The 20,964-nt window shown below is 43.1% G+C and overlaps 1 protein-coding gene across 17 annotated transcripts in view; it reads left to right on the top strand.

The window, feature by feature from the left end:
* ADGRG2 (adhesion G protein-coupled receptor G2) overlaps window positions 1–19,998 on the top strand; it is a 102,138-nt gene extending 82,140 nt beyond the window's left edge. For 9 of the 17 annotated variants that reach the window (XM_051826977.2, XM_051826972.2, XM_017349818.3 and 6 more), the window contains 15 exons: window positions 1,616–2,004; window positions 4,567–4,732; window positions 4,927–5,083; window positions 5,975–6,118; window positions 7,016–7,138; window positions 7,761–7,806; window positions 7,920–8,023; window positions 9,060–9,119; window positions 9,264–9,385; window positions 10,921–11,189; window positions 11,667–11,766; window positions 12,337–12,620; window positions 14,292–14,393; window positions 15,333–15,485; window positions 18,298–19,998. In XM_051826977.2, coding sequence (XP_051682937.2) covers window positions 1,616–2,004; window positions 4,567–4,732; window positions 4,927–5,083; window positions 5,975–6,118; window positions 7,016–7,138; window positions 7,761–7,806; window positions 7,920–8,023; window positions 9,060–9,119; window positions 9,264–9,385; window positions 10,921–11,189; window positions 11,667–11,766; window positions 12,337–12,620; window positions 14,292–14,393; window positions 15,333–15,485; window positions 18,298–18,482 — 2,404 coding nt within the window. In that variant the 3' untranslated portion in view covers window positions 18,483–19,998. The remainder of the gene's footprint in view (window positions 1–1,615; window positions 2,005–4,566; window positions 4,733–4,926; window positions 5,084–5,974; window positions 6,119–7,015; window positions 7,139–7,760; window positions 7,807–7,919; window positions 8,024–9,059; window positions 9,120–9,263; window positions 9,386–10,920; window positions 11,190–11,666; window positions 11,767–12,336; window positions 12,621–14,291; window positions 14,394–15,332; window positions 15,486–18,297) is intronic. The other 8 variants (XM_017349820.3, XM_017349819.3, XM_051826982.2 and 5 more) reach the window with 3 other exon arrangements.
* Window positions 19,999–20,964: the final 966 nt, after the last annotated feature.

The raw sequence follows: 20,964 nt of genomic DNA, 5'->3' as shown, positions 1-20,964 counted from the left end.
TGGTACGTTGGTCTTCAGATTGGCTGTACATTAGAAACACCTGAGGCACTTTGCAAGCATGCCCATGTGTCCAAGTGGCCTTCTGAGGTGGTGGAAGTGCTCTGTTTTGTTCTGTGTGGTGATTATATAGGTCTCTACCCAGACAAATTCCCTAAACTCCAAACTTAAGATGAGTATGCTTTTGCAAAGGTAGGCCACCCATCTGTAAGGAAGCACACGAAAATGACTACTGATACCCAGGCCTCCCCCTCCCTCCACCAGAACCCAGGTGAGCTGGTGTCAGGCACTAGCATGGAAGTGCTGGCAGCAGTGAGCACAGTGGCATCGCCCACTGCTGTCTCCTGTGTGTCTTGGGTGGTGGACGGAGGGCTCCAACTAGCACAAGTGGGGTTCAAGGCACCCTATATATGGTAGAGGCCAAGGAGTGGGGAGCCTGTGGATTCGGCTTCTGCAGGCTCCCAGATAACCCAGAGAAGCTTTAATTTATGCATTGCAAAGCACCTTTACCACAACTTGGCCAGATGGGTTGCAATAGTACACGATTTAGAGAATGGAGTCTCGGCGATGCGGCAGTGATAGTGAGAACTAGAGCCCAAACCAAGATTTCTGATTGTCTGACACTCTGTACCTCCATGTCCTCACTGCTGCCCTGAACCTCAGGGGTGCAGAGCGGCCTTGGGCCAAGTGACTGGCCAGTCAGGCCTAAGCATTTCTTTTTACAAATGAGACTTGTCTTAGGCCTCTCATCCTAATACTCCTTCCTCTCACCCAAGAGAAGCTCCAAGAACACACTCTCGTCAGTGTTCTAAATCCATCTAAAACTGGATCCATCAAAGGCTTCCTGGGTAATAATTTGTTGTCTCCTCTAAGTTGCTCCTCCCCACAAGATCCCTCAAGATTGACGGATCTTGTACCAGCTAGCAGATGAGTTCTTTTTGACCTTGATGGCAATGGAAATCACCTGAATGTTGACAAAATCCTTGTGCCTGGAAGCACCCACCTCATCCCTAGATGAGCTGAGTCACACACTGAAGAGTAGACCATGGAAATTATACCTGTGAAGTTCTCTGGGTTGTTCTCATGCACAGCAAGTTTGAAAACCACTGAGCTAAAGCAACATCAAGGGTCCAGCTGACTTAACAAGCTGGACACCAACCCTTCGGGTTCACCTTGATTCACGTTTTCATTCAACCAACATTTCTTGATGGCCATAGCAGTACGAAACTGACTGAGGAACATTTCTAGTCTATGGAAGCCAGTTGGCTCATGTGGCATGTAGTAGATCTTCTTCCCCAGGAGCACATGGAAGCATTGCAAAATTCCCTTCATTGAGTTACGACTGATAAAGCATAGAGCCCCAGAGAACTGAGGATAAATGAAAGAGCCTCCCTCACTGCTAATTCCTTTTCTGAAAGGTAGCAAATGGGAATGGCCAGGGCCAGGGAGTCAGTGGCAGGGACACAGAGGACATGAAATGCAGAAGCCAGAAGTGGCAGGTCTATGATGTAACCACATCACACCAACCTGGCAGTGTCAGATGGTCACTAGGAAGGGGAGATTGGCCCCTGGGCAGCTCATTTGTGTCTCACCAGCATCTCTGATTTTTTTCCTTCAGTGATCTGCAGGATCCCGTTGTCTGTCTTCCTGATCATCCACAGGGCCCACCATTTTCTTCTTCCAGCAAACCCTTCCCAGTTGGACCTCAGGCCACTGTCGTTTCCCAAGTATCCAGTGCTTTCTCTATGGCTGAGCCTGTAGATAATCTACAGGTGACTCAGAAAGCTCACTCTGCACCAGGGAGGGGTCACCTTGCTCCTCCCCAGCCTTCAGCTCCTGTAGCTTCCCACCCATCTATTGGTTTGCCACCACTTCAATCTGGAACTCTCTCTCCCCCTGTACCCCAAACCAATCTTTCCCACACTCCACCACCCGTGAAGTCCTCGTTTTCCTCTCCTACCAAGGCTGCACCTGCAAATGCCACCAGCGCACTGCCTGACAAGACAAGTAAGTATGTGGAGCCAAGCCGCTCTTGTGCTGGTTGGGATTTTGGCTCCTTGAGATGCAGCTACCAGCTGCAGATCCGAGATATCCATGATAAGACCACACTGAGCCTTTCCTTGTATGACATTCAATTTCTAGAGCTTTCCTCAAGGCACTCGTAGTCATAGCTATGGCTACATTCAAGTGTTTTGACCAAGATAGTGGAGAAATTGCTCTAAGGGATAAGCCCAGATCTCAATTTGTCTAGATGGACATTTTACAGATTGCTAGGTCATCATCAGAAAACATTTGAACCATTAAAGTAGTCCCATGTAGACAGAACACAAAAATAAAAATTGATGTTCTTGAAAATTAGTCTCAGTGTGACAGAGCCAAGGTAGCAGTAGGGAGGAGGGAAAATCTCCAAAGACCTAAGCTTTGGGTCTGCACAGGCAATGTGATCAGGGACAAGCTATTTGGCTCCTCCTGACTTAGTCTGCTCTATGTAAAGATGAAAACAATCACACCAGCTGCGATGAGAATGCCATGGAAACCACAAAGGGCTCCTGGCAGAGCGGACTTAGTGGTAGAGTCAAAGGGAAGAGGGAAAGAAGCACAGAGAATTCTGGATACTCTCAGTGGGTAAGCAGCAGGTCTTCCCCTAGAATTTGGAGGATAGACACAAAGGCAGGTTTTGCAGGACATTAGATTGGAGTTCAGGTTGTAGTTCCTCCTTCCCTCTACCATGGTGCCAGCATCCTCAAGAGATGTGGAGCCTCTGCCAAATGGCTTGATGCATCTTAGTATTTACATTTTTAAATAAATGTGAACATTTTACACCAAAATACCAAATCATTATGGCAGTTGTCAAAGATTTAATGGTTGGTGAGGAATAAAGTTAAGTTGAAGTTGATTAGCCTGGATGATTCTTAAAATCAGCCCAACAGGTTATCCAACAAAACCATCAAGGTAGCCGCCTGTTTCTGTGCTCTCCCTCCTGGGACGATGGAAGCCAAGAGATAAAACGCACAAAAGACGCACACTGGCGTATTACCTGGTAGCTAAGAAGTAGATAAAACTTAATGGTTCCACAAGAGAGGAATGATGAAATAAAGTGTGCCACCTCAACACGATGACTGTGACACAACAGTTCTACAGAAACCTGGAGGCATTTTTCCAATGTTGACATGAAGTGAAAATAGCCATGTAGCAGGTAGTTTACACCGCCTGCTTCTAACAGTGTAACTACACATGAAGATTATAAAGGAACATGCAAGATAGGAAATGGGATGCTGGCTGATGAAATGGATTTGTTGTGTTAGAGAGGGTTGTATCACTGCTTCCCAATTAAAAACAATTAAAAGTTGGACTTAGAGGTGACAGTCCAGCTGTTAACTCCATAATACAAAGGTATATCAAAAATTTCATGGAAAAGTAGAATTCAAAGGTAAGTTGATTTTGGTGCAAAAAGGTCAGAAATTCATGCGTTGTTTTTCAATCATATGTATTTTCCATGAACTTTTTGAAGACGCCACATAGTTTCTTTTTCACAAAAGAACTACCAGGTACCCACATAACATCCTGTACACGTGACATAAATACAGGTATACTGTGCTTATATAAATATACACTAAATAACCAATTTGCATCTTTCAGTTAGGCTTATAGAAGCATAATTTATATACAGTAACATTTTCCCAACTCTGGATAAATGAAATGTTTAACAGTTTGCTGGAGTTGGATAAACATTCACAACCGTGTAACCATGGTTACAATCAAGATACAAAACTTGTCCACTACTCTCCAAAGTCCTCTCAGGTCCATCTGAAATCAACACCTACTCCTGTCTCCAGCCCCTGGTCACTGCTCATCTGTTTTGTTTCCCTATAATTTTGACTTTCTTAGAATGTCGTGTGAAGAAGGTCAAACAGTAGATGGTCTTTGAGTTTGACTTCTTTTACTTAGTATAATGTATCAAAATTGGAGATCTGATTAATGTTCTACTCTATGGGTTCACCACAGTGTTGACCCATTCTCCAGTTGGTGAACATTTAGGGCTGCTTCTGTGTTGCAACTACTATAAGAAAGGCCACTATAAGCATTCATGAGCACGTCTTAAGGCAGTTTTTTTCATTTAAAAATGTTTTTAAAGATTTGAGAGAGAGAGAGAGAGAGAGAGAGAGAGAGAGAGAGAGATTGAGATCTTCCATCCACTGCTTCACTCCCAAGTGGCTGCAATGGCTGCAGTTGAGCCAGGTCCAAGCCAGGGGCTTCACCCAAGTCTCCCAGTTGGGTGTCAGGGGCCCAAACACTTGGGCCATCTTCACTGCTTTTCCCAGGGCATTAGCAGGGAGCTGACTCAGAAGTGGAACAGCCGAGACACAAACTGACACTCATATGGGGTGCTGGCATTGCAGGCAGTGACTTTACCCGCTATGCTACAACACTGGCCCCCAAGACATATGTTCTCATTTCTCTGGAACAAATGCTTAGGAGTGAGTTTGCCAGATCACAAAGTCTATGTCTGTTTATTAGTGATTTTTTTCTCATAATGTATTCATAAAATGATTTGACACTTTGATTTAGACATCATCAACATCACCAGTGTTTCTGATCTTGAGAACCAAGTGTCCCAGATGGAGAAGGCTCTGTCCTTGGGCAGCTTGGAGACTGACTACGCGGGAGAAATGATAAACCAAGTCAGCAAACTCCTTCGCTCTCCACCCGCCTTGCTGGCCCCTCTGGCTCAAAGGTACGACTTGGCAAACTGAAGTGTTGTCGAGAGGGGACCCTCCAATGCTAAAGATGCTGCTGACATGACTTAGGGTCAAGTAGTTTTCTCCCAAGTTCTAGGTTCATAATGACTTCAAGTTGCTGTTCTATGTTCTGCTTAGAATGGGGAAAGAAAAGTGGGTGTGCTAAATGTCGATTGCCATCTCTCTACAGATTGCTAAAAGTCGTGGATGACATCGGTTTGCAGTTAAATTTTTCAAACAAGACCATAAGTCTCACTTCCCCTTCATTGGCTTTGGCCGTGGTCAGAGTGAACGCAAGTAACTTTGACACAACCACCTTTGCAGCCCAGGACCCTGCAAACCTTCAGGTACATTGACATTTCTTGTGGAAAACACAGAATTTTGTTGATTGTGTGACTGTAGGCCCTATCCTACTTCATAATTGAGGCAACTACTGCTTATAGTCAGGGGTGTACTCAAAATATCTAACATCTGGGACAGTGAAGCACCACAGGATCAAAGATGACGTTGGTCTTGTCAGAGTAGGGCATTCCTTATGCAGCCTCATTCTACTTGAGCATAATACATTGCAAAATTGGAGATCCATCCATGGTGTTGTATGTATTGGAGGTTAATTGCTTTTTATTACTGAGTAGTATTCTGTTATACAGATTGACCACAGTTTGTTTATCCTTTCTCCAGGTCACCCTTATGCAGCTGGATTATGGAATCTTGGGTAGGGGGGGTTGTCCAAGGGAAGAGTCCCAGGCAGTTGGGAGAGCTGGGCAGAAACATCAGCTATTTCTCAACCCATTTCAATGTTTTAACAAGTGATAACTACACTGGCATGTATAGTGCTCCAGGATATCAATCATGCTTCTAGTATTTTCTGTCTACCTATCAGAGGGTCCAAGGCTTGAAACACCCAAGTAAAACCAAGTGTTCCTTCTTACTTTCCTAGTCTTTGAGGGTAGTGCATGGGGTTCTATGAAGACTTTATCCTAACCCACTGGGCACTAACTTGCTGTATCTGCTGCTGTGGTCTCTCTGGGGTCTGCAGTACCCTTCTTGACCATTTCTGCACACCCTTAAGATGTTTCCTTTGGGGCTTGGGGGCTTCATTTCCCTAATACACATCCTGCCTTCAAACTGGGAGTAACCAGAGATCCAGAAGCAGAAGCCATTTTATGTAGAAATACCACAGATCAAGCCCTCACAGCCAACGAGCTCCAGACATTATCTTCCGCTTGGATTTTCAGGTTTCTCTGGAAACTCAAGCTCCCGAGAACAGTATTGGCATTATTACTCTGCCTTCTTCACTGATGAGTACCATACCAGCTAATGATATGCAGCTAGCTTCCAGGATTCAGTTCAACTTTTTTGAAACACCTGCCCTGTTTCAGGTAGAGTTGCTGCTTGCTGCCTTTGGTTTGGGTATAATTTGGAGGTGGGAAGATTTCATCTTCTTTAATCCCTGCATATTCTGAGGCTGTTCTAAGCCAGATGAATTGCTGAAACTCTGAAGTTCGTTTTAAAGCACAGCTTAAATGGTGCTGGTGATGCTAAATAACTCACTTACAAAGGACTTACCAATAGCCAAGCATTATCCTAAGCACTCAAAAATATTTTTTAAAGATTTACTTGAAAGTCAAAGTTACATAGAGAGAGGAGACACAGAGAGGGCGCGGGGGGGGGGGTGTCTTCCATCCACTGGTTCACTCCAATTGGTCACAACGACCAGAGCTGTGCCATCCTGAAGCCAGGAGCTTCTTCCTGGTCTCCCACACAGGTGCAGGGGCCCAAGGACTTGGGCCATCCTCCACTGCCTTCCCAGGCCACAGCAGAGAGCTGGATCGGAAGTGGAGCAGCCGTGTCTTGAACTGGCGCTTCAGGCCAGGACATTAACCCACTGCGCCACAGTGCCGGCCCCAGCACTCAGTATTAACGTAGATCTTTTCAGCTCTGAGAGAACTACAATTATCCCTTCTGCAGATGAGGCATGAAGACACAAGAAGGTTAAGTAACTTGCTTAGGGACACACATCTTAAATGACTTACTGTTAAGGCTTCCTTTAAAGATTCATGAAGATCCTGTAGTGTCGATCAAGGCAATTTAGCTCAGTAGTTAGAACACTGCACAGTGGAACAAGCTCTGCTCCTAATTGTGGTCCCTTGGGAAAGTCGCTTTACTCCCTGACCCTCAATTTCAGATCAAAAGCCTCTAGTGTCCCTTCTGCTTCTAAAGCTCTCAAAAGATATTTCACTTTCTGTCGTCATCTTACTGATTCTTTGGCATGCTAGGACCCTTCCCTGGAGAACCTGTCTCTGATCAGCTATGTCATATCATCGAGTGTCGCAAACCTGACCATCAGGAACCTGACAAGAAATGTGACAGTCACATTAAAGCACATCGACCAAAGCCAGGTGAGAAAGAGCTAGTCTGGTCTGTTCGTTGACAGGAAACCTTGTGTAAGCTGTGCCTGCGAGACATGGCCTGAGAAGGTCAATTCCAGCAGAAAGAACCTTGAACTCAGTTGGAGCAGCATATAGGGCTAGAATCGCATGCTTCCTCTGTTGGATTTTAGCATGCCTCATAGTGGACCACCTAAGCTCCAAGCTCTTGCCCACAATTTCACTACATGTAGATCTATAGAGGCCCCCTCCAAAGGGAGAGCATCTCTCAGCTCAGTTCACAGTGAGCTTCAGCTGTGGCCTTACTGCTCAGTGTGGTCCACACACCTGCAGCATTAGCATCACCTGGGAGCTCACAGAGCTGCACACTCTCCACCCCCACCCTGGACCCGCCGAGTCAGAATGTGCACTTTGACAAGGTCCCCAAGCGATTCCCATGCACAACCTATGGATTATACAAGTCCTGACCTACACAAGGTTCGCTTGCTTTTAGGGAACACATAAAACAAGAACTCTCCAAAAATCAAGCATGAGATTCTGAAATAAATATTACCATGGGGTTTTTTTTCCCCAATTGCTTTTGTGTTTTTTGGCTCAATAAATGAAGTATTTGTGATTTCTCTTTGTACTGCAGGACGCCTTAACAGTGAGATGTGTCTTTTGGGACTTGGGCAAAAATGGTAGGTTCCAGTCGTGACCTTTTCCAAGTCTTCAGTGCACAGGTAGAGGAAGTGGGGCGTCCCTTGTGCTGTGGCCTTGCTGATAGGACAGCTACTCTTTCCGATGCCAACAGGTGGCAGAGGAGGCTGGTCAACCAATGGCTGCTCCGTCAAAGGCCAGAGGTTGAATGAAACCATCTGTACCTGCAACCACCTAACAAGCTTTGGCGTCCTGTTGGTAATGTATCCGTGCAACGTGGCTGCAGACCCCAGGGTCTGAGGGGTAGCCGGGTGTCACACTACAGTGTCTAATCTGATGTGTGCCCTTGATAAGTCAGCAGAGGTCATGATACCGTGGCAGTTATACACCAATGAAATGACTTCTAAATGACCTGGAGGGGCATAGCTGGACATGCAAATCAAGTATTTTTCCACATTGTATTTTTAAAGTTTTCCTTTTAAATAACTAAGGACTAAGAAGTTCAGATGAGAATGGGTTATAAAAATTGCTTGCTTTGCAATGCACTTTAAACTTTTCACAAAATACTTTAACTTAAGTTATCTTACTTAATCTTCCCAACAGTCCTGAAATTTAGGTAGAATGGGGCAGTGTTATCCTCATTTTTTAAAAAAGGGATTTATTTGAAAGGCAGAGAGTGACGGGAAGACAGAGCGAGCAAATAGAAAGATCTTCCATCCACTGGTTTACTCTACAAATGGCCACAGCAGCTGGGACTGGGCCAGGTTGAAGCCAGGAGCCCATTACTCCATCCAGGTCTCCCACATGGGTGGCAGGGATCCAAGTATGAGAGCCATCATCTGCTGCTTTCTAAAGCATATTAGCAGGAAGCTAGATCAGAAGTGAAGTATCCAGGATGGAGAGGGAGAGGGAGCTGGTTCATTCCCCAAATGCCCACAATATCCAGGGCTAGTTCAGACAAAACCAAGAGCCCAGAATTACAGTTTGGGCTCCCACTCGGGTGGCAGGGACCCAGGTACTTGAGCCGTCACCTACTGCCACCTGGTATCAGGGAATGACCCCAGGACTCAAACGCAGGCACTGCACTCTGGAATGAGGGCCTCCCAAGTGGCATCTCATCCACTGTGCCAAATGCTGCAAAGTGCAAGAGAAGCAGTGCTGGCGATTCAGGTTTACCAGAGAAGCCATGAAGTATTTCCTTTAAGTGAAAAGGTGAAAGTTCATGAGTTATGACAACATCGTAGATTGAGGTTGCTAAGATCTACAGTAAGAATGAATCTTCTATCTTTGAAAGTATGAAGAAGGAAAAAATAAATGTGCCGATTGTGCCGTCATGTCTCAGCCCTATTGCCCGGTAAGTGCTAAGTTGGAAAAGGCATTAAATGACAGGGTTTAGTACAATCTGTGGTTTCCAGCAATGATGGAGGACAAGGGGGGACTATTGTAAATCATAGCTCTTATTTTAAAGTGTTTGATCATTGAAAACAATATTTTCCAGGACTTATCTCGGACATCCTTACCGCCTGCCCAGATGATGGCCCTGACGTTTATCACGTATATTGGTTGTGGCCTTTCATCAATTTTTCTGTCAGTTACTCTTGTCACCTACATAGCCTTTGAGTGAGTATCCACAACTGGAGATTAGGACTGTAGGAGCCACTGGGGTAGGACCCAGTGCTCAGCTCCACTGCTCAAGTGTATTAATCAGGCCTTTTCCTTGGCTTGCCTAATCCCCTGCACCTACCCAGTGGAGCACCTATGGGTAAAAGTTCATGGCACTTTTTGGCTTATATACTTGCTTCCTTCCACTAGTCTGTGTGCTCAATGAAGGCAGGAGTTGTGCCATAATCATCTTTATATCCCAGAATGAGGGCAAGGCTTACTTGACAATGAGTGTGAAAGCAAAGATGGACGCAGACCCTCACACTCAAGAGTTTATGATCTTAAATAGACCTCAACTCCATGTAAAGCAGAAGAGCTATGGTTGATAAAATAAATTAAGCTGCTAAATTATACTGAATCAACACCAAAGAGTAATACACTAAGTGATGTAGGGATGACAGAGGAGGAAGTTGTAAAATTTCACTTGAACTATCGCACACTAGGGTTGCTGTAGGTAACAATAATGTACTATATATTAAAAAAAGGAGATTTTGAAATGTTTAACAAAAGGATATTAACGTTAGAGGAGATAGTTTACTCTGAGTTGAACACTGCATTATGTATACATGTATTGAGACATCATGTGGTATCCCAAAAGTACGTATAATTTTTATGTGTTGGTTAAAAAATAGTTTTAGAAAAACACTGGAAAAAAGTAGACATTCATCAGGTGTGGTTTGGTAAGTCAAAGCCAGAATGCAGCATCTTCCTCTCAGCCGACTAGCAGGATCCCCCAGGCATTTCAGGGGCAAAAATTCTAACAAAACATTCTGTTGGAAAAGAAGGAAGAACAGACACGTTTATATTAACTAGATGAAAATCTATGGGTTCTGGGATTAGATTTTGGACACTGATCAGGAAATGTACAAATTTATTTTCAGTGTCCAACTTTGGGTCACGGCAGATCTTCTCGTGGACCTTTGGAAATGTTGTTAATGAGACTAAGTGACCAGAAGGCTAGCCATTACTCAGAATGACTTTCCTAGATGCAGTTTTTCACACATAAACATGTACATGTCATCAGTGAGCTGTATTTTCCTGTGCTGTTGCATTTGGGTATATTTTATCCTTTTCCATGATCTCACTTTAATTAGTGACGTAAGTTAATACGAAAATGTGGCAATATCTTGAAGATCTGAATATGGCATGCTGTTCTAGGAGAAGCAGCAGCAGTGCTTCTAGAAGGCTGGGGGGAAATGTCTAGGAACTGTTTAGAGCATGGGCCAGTGGTCATCATGGAAAGTTCCCACAGAATAGAGACACAAGCCTTCCATATGGCTGTCACGGATGATCCTGTTTAGATTTTTCTGGTTACTTCCTTTAGCTATTTATAATGCCTCCCCCATAGAGACGTGCATACTTAAAATGTACGAATATAGATGTTTACCAAAGAATAAAAATAAATTGCTCAGGACTCAGACAGCTTGACGAATATACTCATAGCGGGCTTGGCAGAAGGGCATGCAAATCCTTTTCTTGTCCTTTCCTTTTAGGAAGATCCGGAGGGACTATCCTTCCAAAATCCTCATCCAGCTGTGTGCCGCTCTGCTCCTGCTAAACCTGGTGTTCCTCTTGGACTCGTGGGTCGCTCTGTACAACACTCGAGGCTTCTGCATCTCAGTGGCTGGTTTTCTTCATTATTTTCTCTTGGTCTCATTCACATGGATGGGCCTGGAAGCATTCCATATGTACCTGGCCCTTGTCAAAGTGTTTAATACCTACATCCGAAAATACATCCTTAAATTCTGCATCATCGGTTGGGGTATGTAGAAGTTTGCTTGTACAATGCCTTTGCTTTCTCTGCTTTTTCTTCAGCGTTTTGATTTTTTAATCAGGTAGAAAGAATGAAGCAGATGACACTTGGCAAGTTTCAAAAACAGCCTTATGCTTATACAGTACGCTGCCCAGAGAGCAACCTGGGCTGCTCTGGAATGCATTTCCTCAGGATTTGTTCTGACTGTAGAACTCCTAGAGGTTGGGCTATGAATTCTTTGTATCTCCAGCCTAGAGTTGGGTCTGCCACAGAAGATGCTCGGTACATTTAGAAAGTTAGCATGGTGGCCATGAGGCCAAGCTTTCGGTGCCTGAACTCCGAGCCGGCCTCACCGTTTTGTACTTCCCAGACACCAGACACGTGTGCGACGACGGTATAGGTAGATTGTGATCTCTGACTCTTTTTCTCCCTCTCACCACCTTTGGCTGTTAGAGCTATGCGTGACCCATGTTTTCCATCTTCCAGGGTTACCAGCTGTGGTTGTGACCATTGTCCTGACTATATCTCCAGATAACTATGGGCTTGGATCCTATGGGAAATTCCCCAATGGGTCACCTGATGACTTGTGAGTATAAAGCCCCCCAAAGGAATGCCAAGTAGACTAAAAAATGAAATTCTCCCAGAAAATGGATCATCTAATCAGCATATTGACTCTTGCTTTCATCAGATCCGACAATATTTAATCACAGCCTTCCCCATTATATGTAATGACATAAGCTCATTGGAAATAGCAAGCTGCTGTTTAAGTAATGATAGGAGGCACATTTTGAAAAACAATGACTTAAGAGGTACTATTTCAAAAATATCTGTGTTAGCCTCTGATAAAATGAAATGCCAGTTACATTATACTGATAAAGACTCACGGAGCAGAATCACTAGGATTTACAAGGGTAAAACCCTGGACACTTCAGTGTTTAATACTTTAAATCAGCATATGTCCTAAAATAAATTCTTAAGGTTCTTCTCCCCAGAGTTATAGATGGTTGTGAACAACAGCAGTTTTTAAATATGTTTCTCCTGTGCTTGTAGAAGAGGTTTCCATAAAGTGTTATAGGTTCATTGTGCCATTTTGAAATTCACTTCATCAGTGTAATGTGCTCTCCCCTGTTTTTCTCCACCCCCCGCCCCATGCCAGTTGCTGGATCAACAGCAATGTAGTATTCTATATTACGGTTGTGGGATATTTCTGTGTGGTATTTTTGCTGAACCTCAGCATGTTCATCGTCGTCCTGGTTCAGCTCTGTCGAATTAAAAGGAAGAAGCAGCTGGGAGCCCAGCGCAAAACCAGCATCCAAGACCTCAGGAGTATCGCTGGCCTTACGTTTCTACTGGGAATTACTTGGGGTTTTGCCTTCTTTGCCTGGGGACCAGTTAACGTTGCCTTCATGTATCTCTTTGCCATCTTTAACACTTTACAAGGTAAGCTCTACAGCTTCATTTTTTAAAAATTTATTTGAAAGTCAGAGCTACAGAGATAGGAGGAGAGGCAGAGAGAGAGGTCTCCCATCCACTGGTTCACTCCCCAGTTGGCCACAATGGCCGGAGCTGCACCGATCTGAAGCCAGCAGCCAGGAGCTTCCTCCAGGTCTCCCATGTGGGTGCAGGGGCCCAAGGACTGGGCCATCTTCTACTGCTTTCCCAGGCCATAGCAGAGAGCTGGATTGGAAGTGGAGCAGCTAGGACTAGAACCAGCACCCATATGGGATGCTAGCACTGCAGGCCAGGGTTTTAACCCGCTGCACCACAGCACCGGCCCCAAATTATTTTTAAGGATTTTAAGAAAAGATGTTTGCCAGCAATAGCATATAAAAAGTAACAGATAAGTATATGTATGTATGCCCAAATTTCACTAATCATTAACATGAAAGCTAATTGCCCTCACACATGTTTAATATGGAAACTGAACCTATTTCTCTTTTCTCTGGAATATCTTATTTGGATATGAATGAATAGAAAGAAAAGGGAATAAAAGCCCTATTCACATGGCTGGCTTTGAGGTTAAATAAAGAGATGGGTGGGCATTATGACAACAGTTAGGATGCCCCTGGGGTCGCCTGCATCCCATATCAGAACACCTGGGCTCAAGGTCGGCTCAGCTTCCCATTCCGTTTTCCCGCTAACATGTCCCTTGAGAGGTGGCAGATGGTGACTCTAGTACTTGGCTCCCTGCCATCCACATAGGAGACTCAGATCGACTTCTGGGCTCCTGGCTTTGGCTTGGCCCTGCCCTAGCTGTTATGAGCATTTGTGGAATGAACCAGAAAATGGGAAGTCGCTGTCTCCGTCTCTCTCAAATAAAAGGTTAAAATTAAATATATGTTTAAGAAGACATGTGTATAGAGTGTGCTTTTGGTGGTGGGTATCCCCACTTTGATGTCCGATTTACATTGTTTCTTCCCTAATACAACTGAGGCGGCCTCCCAAAGTGGCAAATGCTCACAGGTGTGCAACATTGAGCGAGTCTTCAGGATGGGCACATGTACCCTACTAGATGCAAACCCAGCATTTTTAAATAACGCTTTTCAAAGTAGATTGACTGGGGCTGGGGAAAGAGTTCCAAAAAATGTAATGTACAGGGGTGAAATTGACATTGAGAATCAATGATTGTTTACAGCCCTTGTCTCTACTGCTGAGAAACAGTTTCTTCTTTTACTGTTTTTTGAACTCCTAGTGAACAGTTAATCTTAGGAGTATAAGTAAACTGAAAATAGATCATTGTAAAAATTGGGAGGGAATAAGAGGAAGGGGGAAGAAGGGTGAAATGTGGGAAGTATCACTATGTTCCTAAATCTGTATATGTGTAATACATGAAATTTATTCACCCTAAAAATTCAAAATAAGATGAAAAAGGTAGAATTATTATTCCTTTTTATTCTTTATTTTACCAAGAGTAAAAATAAAAGGTATACCCCTGCCCCCATGCCTTTCTCTAGCAAGCTTTCCTGGGATTTTGGATGTTTTAGTCACTTGCAAAATTTCACTCTGCCCATGGCTGCAAAAGATTTTTTTCTTCTATGCAAAGTAAGTTCCTGACATCCAGGTCTTCTGTGGAGTTCATTCTGTTCTGGCTTGCTTTTCCCTCGCCCTTAGGATTTTTCATATTCCTCTTCTACTGTGTAGCCAAAGAGAATGTCAGGAAGCAATGGAGGCGGTACCTTTGTTGTGGCAAGTTACGACTGGCTGAAAACTCAGGTAACCATTGACCTTACTTTTTCTCCTACATCTTGAGAGAAAGACTGTGTACATGAAGATCCAAAGCAGTCCTTAGCAAAGGGCCATTCCATCAGGAAATCAGTGGGTGCAATCCACTCAAGGGAAAATAGCGATTGGGAACATGAGCAGAAAAGACCGAATGGATTAAAAAGAAATCATTCATATACATCTGTTTCTTGGTGGAAGCAACAGTGAAAGTGTTAGAATTTCCCACCGAGCTCATGTCTTTCAGTTCCCAAAGTAATTTTTAATATTTAAGGTTCACAACCTTTTAATGCACGACTTCACCCTTTCTCTATGGGTCCTAGTGGTCAGTTGTTTTATTTGTTAGCAGGCTAACCTTCCTAATCAAGCTTTCGCGTCTGAATGTACTTGATGATTTGGGTATAGCATATGTTTGATCATTTTGAAATTACTTTCACATACGCCCTGTTGGGTAGTCGAGCAGATGGGTCATTATTAAGGAAAGAGAAATGAAGTACTGTTTGAAGAGCTAGATTTCTTCTGCCTGCAAAGCAGCCACAAAGACCACGCAGCAGTGCTTACAGAAAATGACAGTACCTAGAGAGGAGTCATTGCAACGGACTTAGGAACGATTAAGCAACACAACACAGTTTGTGTTCTCATGAAGGCAGTGTGAGGCTTTGAACTGGCCAACACAGCGAGTGTTACAGACACAACCCAGTCAGCTTGGCTTTTCGTTCCAAAAAGGAGGTGGCTTCCCATGAGGCAGTCACGTGCAGGACAAATGCATATAGTCTAGATGGAAATGCTTTTAGCACGTCAACTTGTGAAATGCGAGGTGTCTGAGGTCTGGTAGTGAGAGGTCAGGTGCTTAGGACTGTTACACTGTGACCTGTCTCTTGCATTGGAGCTTCAACATACTGCTGTTTTTCTGTAATGCTTATTCTGCTATAGACTGGAGTAAAACTGCTACTAATGGTTTAAAGAAGCAGACTGTAAACCAAGGAGTATCCAGCTCTTCAAATTCCTTACAGTCAAACAGTAACTCCACTAACTCCACCACACTGCTAGTGAATAATGATTGCTCAGTACACGCAAGCGGGAATGGTATGTATGTCTCCATATAGTATTTAGCAAGCTAGTGTTTCTTTTTGAAAGTAGTCTTATCCTTTAATGGCATCTTTGCTAAGCAATGGACTAATTACATATATGACTAGTGTGTCAAAATGTGGTTCCCTGATAAGAGAAAGTTTATTAATTCAAATTTGTTTTAGAGCAAAAACTGAAGCAACTAATTTTTTTTGAGATTTAGTTTTTCATAATGGGAATTGATTATGACCTAAAAGTTTTAATGGTTTAAATCCTAATTTAAGTGTTGCCCAAGGACTTTAGTACTGTGCTATTTCTATGAGAGCAGTACCTAAAAGAGTCAATAAGACTACACTGATTTTTGTTATCTATAGTCATATGTAAACCTTGCTATTTTTCACTTTTCACATTAGTTAAGTCTTTCCCAGAATGCAGCTGCTTTGTGACAGCACCCAACCCCATGAATATATCAAATACCGAAAGATTAGTGACCAGTATTGTGATCGCGTACGTCACCAATACATGAACACGTTATCGCTGCTGTGCCTCCTTCACTCATTAATTCTGACATTTCTAGCTAAAACTTCTATTGTATTTTCTTTCATTCATAAGAATGGGCTGTTCGTTACTCATAAAAGCTTATCTATTTTTACCTTCTTTGGCTTCTTAATATATCTTTTGCATTTTTATAAAACCTTAAGTTCTGCCAGTATACTTTCTCCTTCCATGGAGAATTTACCTTTATCCACTGTTTTAGGCTAGTGGTTCTTTTCATGCCTGATTCGAAATTTGTCAGAAGGTTCATACATCTACAAAATAGTTTTCCAATCTCCAAAAGCTGAGAGGTCCTGTTGGTCTGTCTAGAGACTTTTAAAATACACTAGGATGCCTCAAACTGAGATTTCTCAGCCTCAGGCACAACTGACACTTGGGGCTGGTTACTTCTCTGTTGTGGAGTCAAAGGATATACAGCAGCACCCTTGGCCTCTGCCCGTTAGAGCCAATAGCACCCTACCCCTAGCTTTGACAACCAAAAATGTCACCAGATACTGCCAGTTGACCCCGGGGCAGGGGGAGGCAAAATGAAGTCCACGATTGCTTCTGGTTGAGAACCACTGCTGGAAAAAAAAAAACAGCTGCCATGTGGCCTTAGCTCTTTACCATCAATACCAGAAGGCTCTGGGGCTCCATGCCAAATAGCTACATCATGGGTGACTCAGTGTAGGTCAACATAGTGGCGGGTGTGGGAATCAAGGTGGGTTCATAAGTTAGTCTGAGAAAGCAATTTGAAAGCAGAGAAATCAAAGGAGTGTACAGGGTCCATCAAGAGGCCTTCAAATCACAGCATGTATTTAGGGCTCCAAATCCATGTACCAGATTTTCCATATTCTCAAAAGAACTCAAAGATGAAACCTCACTGGCTTAGCCTCACCAATGTTTGTCATCTTCTGCAGAGTCAGATCGGACAGAAACACACATTTGCCACAGCTATTTTTGGTGCCTGCCAGTAAGGGTGAAGGTATTTTCAGGCTACATGCTATGCAGATCAGATGAACATCCCTGGGTCCCTAGTCCTCCCACCAGGATCTAGGATGGATGGGGAAGGGAGTTGACAATTTCAAAAAGCTGACCGTGGACTGGTTTATTCTACCAGGACAAAGTATTCCTCTACCAAAATGTCCTCAGACCAAAATGCCTAAATCAGAACAGCTGCCTGAGCCAGTCACCATGGCCTATTTGAGCGGTGGCACAGGTAGAACTGCATTAACCATGTCCATCACCGAGTTGGCATGAATGTGACATACTTCAGTTATGAGCTGCCTTAGAGGGCTTGCATAAGCAGCCATGTCATCACGTACACAGGGCCACAGAGTTTGGAAGCAACATCCCATGTTGACTCCATCACTTCGGAGCTGTGTAACCTTGGGCACAGCAAGGTTTGTGCAACAGTTTCATCATCTGTGAAATGGATATAATTCTACCCATCCAGTAGGGTTAGAAACAAGATGGCAATTATAAAGTGCTCTTCATTATTGTTATTATTGTGTCACCAACAAATGAGATTATTCAGCTTTCTGTACTGTCTCCGAACAGAGTATGGGACCCAGTAGCTAGAGGATCTCAGCAGCTGTATTCCCCTATGTTCAGGGATGAAGGAGGCCCTGGTTTAAACCGCATTTGCCCTAGAAGGCCTCCTGCTCCCTGGCCCTGGCGTCTTAGGGTGCAATTGGTGGTTTCTTCTTGGGAAGCAGCCCTACCCTGATTTAATCAGCAAGGCTGCTTTAATCTACAACAGAAATGATCTCTCTCACCATGAATGTTGGAGCTGTTGCTCTGGGTTTCTCTGGTATCAAGTTTCATTTTACAGAAATTTTAGGGAACAAAGAATTTTCTAAGGGTATAGATGGGGATCTCTTAACTAACTTCTGGGGACACCAAGAAATTACTTTCGGTTATTTAATACATTCGCTACCACTTGTAATCAATATATGTCCAACCAGAGTTAGAAAATAACCTTTTGAAATATATTACTTCTCCCATCCAAGTACTAACCAGGCCCGACTCTGCTTAGCTTCCAAGATCAGACAAGATGGGACGCGTTCAGGGTGACTTTGTTTCATAGTTTGATCATTTTGCTAAAAAAATAAAACTGCAACAGAATCAGTCTCCAATTTTTTGTGCTTATTTTGAGTGACCTTAGGGAATAAAAATAAACATGAATATATATCATGCTTTTAAAAGATTTTTTGCACATATTTAAGATTAAAGTGATGTCTGTTTAATGCTTTCTGGATACTTCATGACACCAACTTTGTTTTTCCTTACGTAGGGAATGCATCAACAGAGAAGAACGGGGTTTCTTTCAGTGTTCAGAATGGAGACGTGTGCCTTCATGATTTCACGGGGAAACAGCACACATTTAATGAGAAAGATGATTCCTGCAATGGAAAAAGCCGTATGACTCTCAGAAGGACTTCAAAGCGAGGAAGCTTACCCTTTGTCGAGCAAATGTGATTTCTTTCTCAAAGCGTGAAGCTTGACAGTGTGAAATGCCCAATTTTTACCTTTTACACAATGTGAGATTATGAAAATCGACTCGTTTTATACTCAGCAACTTCTGGAGGAACATAAGCTAATTGAGAGTAATGGTTACTATCGGAAGAGCAAAGAATCAAGACATGATCATAGTTTTTAGACATTTGTGATTTGGTTTCTTAGCCATTTTAAAAGAAGATTGGTTTTAAACAACATACTAAAAATAAGACCCCCCCCTCAAAAAATAGTTAGCCTCTGTAACATATGGGCTGGAAATTGTCTTTGATAACATATAAAGCAACTGTTGACTTCAGCCTGTTGGTGAGTGTAGTTCTGCATGCCTTTGTTGTATATAAGCTAAATTCTAGCGGACCACATGTCAAAAATCTTTTTTTTGTATTTATTTTCTGCTAAGTTTATTCCTTCATAGAATTGTGGTTGTTTTGTCTAATGTGATAATTCAGTGAACCAAAAATCTCCTTTTGGAGACTATATGGGATGTGAAATATAGAAACTTCACTGAAATAAAGAATAATGATGCCAGCCAGACTGGAAAATGTAAGCAAATAGCGCCACAATGAGCTTATACAGTGCCTTGGAGCAAGTTAGAAAAAGGGGCCTCCACAGGACAGGCACAACCTTGTTTGGCAAACTCCACTCATTCTTTTGGTTGCATCTTCATGCAATCTTTACAGCCATACCTGGCATCCGATACCAATATCCTACGTGCAGACTCCAGCCCTAATTGCCAGAGTGTACAGTCTGCACTACGGTCTTTAGCTTAATACCTTGGCCGCCGAGAAGGATGGAACTGTAATCTAGATCATATGTCAGCAACGCAGTGACCGTGCAGGAGATATGCACACTGCCACTTCTCACGTCCCCAGAGCCTTTCAGAAGAGAGGAGTAGAACAGGATTACTTTAAGAGATCTATAGAAGGGGAAAAAAGAACGTTGCTGTTCTTTAAAAGGCACATTGTTGATTATTATGACTGGTCCACCCTGGCACAACCAGATTTATGATTACTTTTAAAAATGTTTCAAGCCTTGAAGAGTGTATAGTGGCAAGGGGGAGCAGCTACTGGGAACAGTCAACTATTCTGCAATGCTGTTGTTGCTGTATGTATCAAACCCTGATTGCTCCTACTCATATAGAGCCTATCTTGATTCCCCCCATACCTGCTCAAGCAGTGCCTCAAGTATGTCCGTCTTAAGAACATTTCAGAACCCTTTAGTTCTTTCACTAAGCCTCCCTTGCATACATTTCCAGTGAATGCTGTATTCCAGACTAACCATACTAATAATATAATAGCTTTCTGTGAATGCCGATTTGTCTTTACAATATTTTTGATTTATTGATTTATTTAATTTCCTTGTATTTATGTTACAATCGACAAAAGTGTTAAAATCGACAGAAATGTTAAAATCGACAAAATGTTAAAAATCAAAAATGTTAAAAAATCAACAAAATAAATTTACAGTTAAGTCTTTTGAAGTTTGGTAACGTTCTCAAAGAGAGGCCATTTACGATTACTTTCCCTGGTGGGGTGGCATGAAAGTGGTAGGATGTGCCTTATGAAGACAAATACAATAGTAATATCTTTGGGGAGATAGAAAGCAACGCTATAACAAATTAGAGTAAAGGTTGTTCTCCTTCAAGATCAATTTCTGTGCCTTTTTCCATTTTCCCAGTAGTCTTTCAAGATTGCCTCTAACACATTGCATTGGGCTGTAGGCAGTATACCAGATCGGATCCAGATCTGTTCCACATGTCTGCTTCCTCAGCATCCAACTGTCGGATTTCAGGAAAGTTAGGACAGGATTTGGGGGTTCGAGATTGCTGGTAAGCACATGAGAGCCACAAGTGGGAGAAACTGGCTTCACCCCCCTCGAGGTGTCTGAGCAATCTCCTTCCAAAATCCTCAGCTCCCAAAAAAGATACTAAGTTGACAAGGAATGTGATGATACACTCTGGTTTCTACATCTTACCTCCCCAAAATTAATCTCCTGAATCAGATTATGTAACCAAAGGGTTCACAATGTCCAATGCATTTTAAAACATGCTGCCCTTATTTTTCCCATTGTATTTTGGGTCTGGACCATGGTCCTTAAGCCAAGTTTTCTTGTTGATTTTTTTAAATTTGTGCTTATTTGAGAGGCAGAGACAAGAAGAGACCGCTCCCATTTACTGGTTCACTCCCCAAATGCCCGTAACATCTGGGAGTGGGCTGGGCTGAAGCAGGAAGCTGGGGACTAGATCCAGGTCTCCCACATGGGTAGCAGGAATCCAACTATTTGGGCCATCACCATTGCCTCCCTGGGTCTGCATAAGTAGGGAAACTTTGTTTAACTTCAGACAGAAATGGGGCAGGGCAGAGAGAATGCTCTTAAGAAGCATCCACAATCTGAGACTATTGCAAGGGGACAGAAAGACAAGGCTATCAGAAAGCAAAGACGAGCA

Source organism: Oryctolagus cuniculus, chromosome X (genome assembly GCF_964237555.1).
Source record: "Oryctolagus cuniculus chromosome X, mOryCun1.1, whole genome shotgun sequence".
Lineage (NCBI taxonomy): Eukaryota > Metazoa > Chordata > Mammalia > Lagomorpha > Leporidae > Oryctolagus > Oryctolagus cuniculus.
The sequence above is the reverse complement of the archived record's forward strand: the minus strand, read 5'-3'. Positions and strand labels throughout refer to the sequence as shown.